This window comes from Telmatherina bonti (genome assembly GCF_933228915.1).
Source record: "Telmatherina bonti genome assembly, chromosome: 20".
Lineage (NCBI taxonomy): Eukaryota > Metazoa > Chordata > Actinopteri > Atheriniformes > Telmatherinidae > Telmatherina > Telmatherina bonti.
Window position 1 is genome coordinate 11,756,146 of NC_136618.1, and position 6,665 is coordinate 11,762,810.

General features: G+C 38.5%; 2 protein-coding genes across 2 annotated transcripts in view; one reads left to right on the top strand and one right to left on the bottom strand.

Moving 5' to 3' along the window:
- Window positions 1-1,118, bottom strand: part of zfhx2 (zinc finger homeobox 2) — a 12,834-nt gene extending 11,716 nt beyond the window's left edge. The window contains exon 1 of the mRNA XM_079259796.1: window positions 1,015-1,118. Coding sequence (XP_079115922.1) covers window positions 1,015-1,020 — 6 coding nt within the window. The 5' untranslated portion in view covers window positions 1,021-1,118. The remainder of the gene's footprint in view (window positions 1-1,014) is intronic.
- A 634-nt stretch (window positions 1,119-1,752) lies between these two features.
- thtpa (thiamine triphosphatase) lies at window positions 1,753-4,598 on the top strand. The gene is made up of 4 exons (XM_079259804.1): window positions 1,753-1,865; window positions 2,788-2,857; window positions 3,101-3,589; window positions 3,697-4,598. Exons 2-4 carry the CDS (start codon window positions 2,788-2,790, stop codon window positions 3,795-3,797), a joined length of 660 nt encoding a protein of 219 aa, XP_079115930.1. The 5' UTR covers window positions 1,753-1,865; the 3' UTR covers window positions 3,798-4,598.
- The last annotated feature ends 2,067 nt before the right edge of the window (window positions 4,599-6,665 follow it).

Genomic DNA, 6,665 nt, shown 5'->3' on the forward strand with positions numbered 1-6,665 from the left:
GCTAGGTTGCGAAGCCCCCCTGTATCGTCGCATTACAGTGCTGTTTGGAAATGCTGCTTAGTTTGCTGAAAATAAAACTGCACACTTCTCCAAAACTGCAAAACACAGGACAGGCATCGACATAATTCCCCCCTCCTCCTCTCTCTCTTACTCTGGGCCATCATTAAATTAATAAACAAAACAAAAAAAAAAGGTCTAAAGCTGTTACCAGTCGTGTCACTTTGCTAGCTTAGCCTGTTAGCAGGCGGAGATAATTAACTTCTCCTCGAACTGGCTGCTCTCCACTCCCTATAAACTCCGCCCGGGCCAGGTGGGAGCTGCAGCTTCAACACATCGACTGAGTTTACCCAGGATAGAAGACACACTCTCTGAGCTATGGATTTAAAAAAAACCTCGGCCTCGAGTTGTTTCCTTACCCCTCTGATTGTGGGCTGCCAATCGGGCATGTAGTGTTGCACCGCCCGCCGACGGCTGCTCAACAGCGCAAATTGAGGCCTAGCCGGACTAAAGCCATTTAATTAATGAACGTGGGGCTCCGCTTACAGATGTGTTAGGAAACCTCGCACCCCCTCCTCCCTCGCCGCCCAGCAGACCCCCTTTTGACGCGTCCTAGCGCTCAAATCCCTATCATAAACACTTACGGTGAAACACATGTCCATTTAAACTAACATTTTACCAGCTTCCAGCCGTAATTGGCGAAAGAATTAAACGCTACAAAAGCTACTTGAAGCGGAGTACGTTCGCTTCGTTCGCCTCGACGATGGGGGTGGTGGTGTAAAGAGAGAGCAGGCGAAACAGAGACGAGAAGCAAGGAAGGAAAAAAAAAAGTTTGGGGGTTTAATGTTGGATTTCTATTACGGATCGGATTAGTATGGAGCACGATACGTCGTTTACTCGATCCTCTATCAGTCGCAGACCACTCCACGCGCTCAAATATGCGCTATTAAACGACTGCGAATGACGTTTAATTAAGTTCAAAGCAATTAGCTAATGCGTGTTTTTTTTTTTTTTTACCTGCATGGTCGCCGCTCCAGCACGCACGCACACACACACACACACGCTTCCTCTGTGGCTCCTCACAAGTGAAAAGTTTTCTTGCCTGCCTGCCCTCCCTCTCTCTGCCTCTCTCTCTCTCTCTCTCTCTCTCTCTCTCTCTCTCTCTCCTGTCCTCCCCCTCCCTTCATTCGCCCTCTCTCCTTCCCCTCTAGTAAACAGACCACAGCTCCCCCCAAGGCTGATTGCTGACATTCAGAGGGGGCATACACCACTATCAAATCCCTTATGTAACCCCACAGATATTGCAGATTATTACTGCAAGTTAAAACAATCAGTCCTTATTGAACTATATATAATATTTGAAGAAACAATGCTGATAGATCAATTAAAAGATTAAAATAAAAGTATGTCGAAGAGTAGATTACACGGAATCCCCTTTAACATGTAGCCCTTCCTCGTTCTCATATTAAAGGTGAATAATAAATGAGTCCTCATTATGCCAACTTGAATAGGCACAAAGAGTGGGACGAGTTAATTAAAGCTGAATAATGGAGATATATAACCCGCCTTTCGCGGGAATTGTGGCATGTTTTCAATCAGACGATAGGTGTGGCGCATATCAACAGTGGACTATGTGGAATAAATATTTATGAAGTGGTGGGGATTAAAACTGCACCATCTGTATGATACCTCCTGCGTTGCTGGGACAGAAAGTGATGATCCCGAATACCCTGATAGGTGGCCTTCACTGCGCCTGTGCAAAATTCACTCTGCTGATGCTTATGGGCAGCTCTGGTTAACCTGTCGCTCTTTTTTTTTCTTTTTTTAAAATTCTGAATAAATTGGATTTAAGTACTTAATCTCTAAAGGTATGTGTGGGTGAGAAGTAGTAAAGCTAGATTAGTTGTTTTTTTTTTTAAACACTCCTCGGCTCAGTTTGGGTGAATTTGAGGTTGTTTCTTCACGCTTCTCGGGTTGTTTATGAGACAGGTGCGCAGATTTACGTGTCACTGCTGTGTTATGTGATAGTAATGTGGCTGCTAAAGTAAGCATTTGTTTTTGAGGAGTTACAGATGCTTAAAAAGAAACGTGGAAAAAGCACTTTTACCAAAAACAGAGCCATATGCAAGCTGACCTGCTAGCAAGGTTAAATTTCATAGAAGGAATGAGTATGTAAATAATATACTATTAACACCGATGTTCTACTTCTGCAAAAATAGGGGAGGAAAAAATGGATCACGTTTCATTGGAGGAAGCATATTTGCTCCTTGTAACAGAATTAAAAATGTTAACTTAAAACAGGTTTACATTTTAATGTAAATCACACTTAAACCAGGTTTCCAGGTGAATATGGACATTTAGACATCCTTGACTGAGTTCTCATGTTAGTTTTCTTTAACAAACCATCTCTGGTCAAGTTAAATATAGTTGTTTTTATTTTTATTTTTTGCTATGTTGTCAGTCAGCTGTGAATTGGCACATTTAACTGCAACTGTATTTATCACTTTGCCTTCTCAATTTAAAGCCACAGTCCTGGTTTTGTTTTTAGTACTCATCTGTCCATTTTATATACTTGCTTAATTCAATTAATTTCAGTCGGCAGGTTGTGGAACTTATCCTTGTCGCTGTAAGGCCATTGGCAGGGTATATGAGATTACTAAAATGTAACAGATATAAAATTCACACCGGGTATTTACTTACCCACCTTCCCATTAGTAACAGTAAATTTCGTTGCGTTTTCAATCAGACCATTTATTCAGTGATAATCTTACTACAGGTTTGTAATTTCAGATGAGTGTGGAAGTGGAAAGAAAGTTCATATGCAGTGAAGACACCCTGAAAACCCTGGAGGAGATTGGGGGTATATTTTTAATTTGTTTAGCACATTTACACATGAACGCTTTCAGAAATCTTTATCTGTGATCAGCAATAACTTTCACACAGTCACTGAAAGGCTCTTTTCCAGTAGGAAGTGACACTAACAGCTGTGTAACAAAAACCCTCTGTTATTTGTTGATAATGAAGTTTAAAGATGCCTTGCAGATATCTAATGAATGAATCTTATTTGTTTTTTTTTTACCCCTACATGTGACGTCTTCTACAGTTTGTGTGGGGCAGCGCCAGTTTCACGACCAGTACTTTGACACTCCTGAGTTTGAGCTGACTTTGAGAGACTTGTGGCTGCGTAAACGAAAAGGATGTTGGGAGCTAAAGTCCCCTGTAGATATGGTCAATGGGACCGAAGAGCCAAATGGAGAAGGGTCTCTTTGCACTCGCTACAAGGAGATAACAGATCTGCCTGAAATTTACAAGACAGTCAAAGAGGTCGTAAATGAGGCCGTTAAAGAAGCCTGCAAGGACGGAGAGTCAGGTCCATCCCAGGATGACGATTCCTGGCTGGGAAAACTGAATCTGGTTTGCTTTGCAGAGTTTACAACGGTTCGGCGGTCTTTCACTCTAGGGGGAGGAGTGCAGATTGATCTGGACCAAGCTGACTTTGGCTATCGCGTGGGGGAGATAGAGGTCCTCATACCCGAGGGAGGAGATGTTCAGTGTGCGCAGGAGAAGATCAGAAATGCAGCTCAAAAACTGGGTGAGCTCAAAGCTTTCAGACTTATCCTAACCGGTATCATTTAGTGTGTGTCTGTGACGTGATATGTCTCTGAAGCGGTAACACGTTTTTCATGTTTTCCCTCTCAGGCCTCGCTGGAAATGAACGAGTCGAAGGAAAAATGGATGTTTACCTTAGAACGTATCACCCAGAGCACTATGCAAAACTACTGGCTGCACATGTTTTCTAAGAGATGTTACGCTCTATTAGTGATGCTAGCAGTTTTCCACTGTACATACTCATAGCTGATACATTTACGTTTTATTTATTAGACCAAATTAATGACATAAAAATACTGTAAAGACGTTCTGGATGAGCCTGATTCTGGAAAATGTTTGTAACTGCTGGAATTTAACATGCTGTGATTTCTGATGCTGCCGTCAATGTTACTTTAACATTTTTTCTTCTGCACAAATTAAAGATTTATGTACATTTAGCTGAAAATGATGGAAAACAGCTACATGCTGGGATTCCTTCTCCTGATTAGAGAGGTAATAGGAATGCAACATGCTAATTCTCACTATGGGTGCTGCAAGAGTGGACACAGCTTACTTGTTCCTTAACAAAAACACACCCTTACTATGTATAATATTTATGTATAATGATAACTAGGTGCATAAATAGAGATATGATGTGCAGAAATTCAGTCTTGCCTATATTAGCAGTGTCAGACAAACATTATATTCGGTTCTTGACCTAAATCACAAGTTTGACATAAGTATCGGTCGAACGTCCTCAAAGTGGAATGAAATGCTCATTGTCACATTTCAGATAAAAATGTCTTTCAAATAATATTGAAATTATACTATATTCTCAATGTATAATGTAAAATTAATCAGTACTTTCTGTTTAAATCTGAACATTTTCATAATTTATTTAAGTCATTTTAACTGTGTTGACTGTCGTGCAACATTTTCACCTGTTTTCTCTCCATTTTACAGTGGTTTGCTCAGGGAACAGTCATTTAAACATATGTGTAGCTGCAACTAAAACTGGCACAGTTCACCTTTTAAGCAGGAAGTATGTGATGTTCCAATACCAATATCATTTATTTACTGAATAAATCCAATAAAATACCATTTTTGTTAATGTAAACTTGTGTCATTTATTGTGTCATATCTCATCTGTATGAACATGCATAGGGGCAAAGAAGATTTTGTGTCATAATGCAATGTGTTGGAAAGGTAATTTTACCAGATTATTGGAAAATAATTAAATAATCTATAAAGTCATATAAACAAAGGACAAATAAAATGCAAACATCACTGGATCCTCCAGCTCTTTGTATTTGGGAGAATATGCACTTCATCACGCAACATAATGAATCATATCATAGGATTAGTAAACAGACACTGCAGGGTTTATTATTGCTATCTGAGCACCACAACCACCTCAGCTATCTAGGATTCCTACATTACAGATATTTTATTTCATATGATCAGTGGTTATTAGTTCATTTATTCAAATGAATCTCTCTCACATGACTCGACCATTAAAGGAACAATGACGTTCACAACCAGAAGGCGAACAAAACAAAAGCAGAACTAACTGAAACAAATAAATAACATGAGTTGCAACTTAATTAAATATGCAGTCGTTTCTATTTTGGTCAGATGAGGAAGTTTCACTTTAAAGATGCATTCAGATTAGACAAAGTCCTTGTTTGTTCAATGACAATCCCATTTATTGTGATTGACAAGAGCAGTGAGAAGAATGTTAAATTTCAGGTTTTGAGCAGTGAGGTGGAGGTAATGGATGAGGTGTCTTACAGGTTAAAATGAACCCTGGCAAATCACTGTGCTGGTTTTGTCTCCACTCAATTTGTGAACCACATGTTCAGTAATAGATTATACCTTGTATAGAATAATGCCACGTGTCTGCTGGAGCCTCAGAAATACTTATAACGTACAGCCACACTGTGGTTGATGACTGAAAGGAGGACCAAGATCATGCTTCACCACTGACTCATTCTCAGATCAACCACCTGTATGATCCTGAACAAAACAAAGCCGCTTCTTTTATTTGACATAAACACAAAACCATGTTGAAGTTACATTGGATTTGGATGGTTTTTCATTTTAAAAAATTCCAAGAATAAGTAAATATAGACATGATTAAATCAGACAATGAAAATGTTGATGGATCCAATCTACAGTACAAGCTTTTAGTGAAAAACTTAAATACCAAATTGAGGTATCTCATCATTCATACATATGCATTTTTTATGTTAATATTGTAAGTTTGCATTTTCATATTGTTATTATTGTAAAAAAGGATTCTTTTCTCAAAATAACAGAATAATTTATGTTCTTGTTTTCGATAAGTTTTTTTTTTGTTTGTTTGTTTTCCCAGAAACAATGATAAATTAAGGATATTTTTAAATTTCAGGAAAGCATAGCAAGGAAACAAACTTAATAACTTGCCACAACTTATATGTTTTTATTTTGACCAGTTGCAACAATGACCGGCATTCCTGCTATTTTTCCTATGTCATTATCTGAAGATCACAAAGTAAGTTAAAGTTTTCTTTACGCCAACATTCCAGCTTTTTCTCAAGCTAACTACTGTGTCTGGTTACCACATATAAGAAGCTCTGTTTTCACAAGTTGAAGTAATGATTAAAGGCACCCAAAGATGTGCAGCTAGCACTGGATTTAAGAGGTAATTTACTAAAGCGGACTGGTGGCAGGCTTGAAACAGTATTTTTCAACATTGTTCAAACATAATTTATTTCAATTTGATCATACTTTTAAAAGTAATTAATAGGACAGCCAAGTGAAATATGATAAATCACAACATAGCTGTGTTTTAGTTTGACTAGCTGCATGAAGCTAGGTGTTAAACCCCAAATTACACCTTTAACAAATGCATGCTTGATGTTAGCATTTGGTAAAACTAAAACTCCTTTCTGCTCTGACTTCTAATTAAAACATTTTTTTAAAATAAATTTATTGAGACAGGTTGTTTGGATTCTTTAATCCTATTCTAGCTGCAATAACTACATAGATGGAAAGACTATTTCTTCTTATCCTCATTGTTTCCTGCCACCAACCTGTAT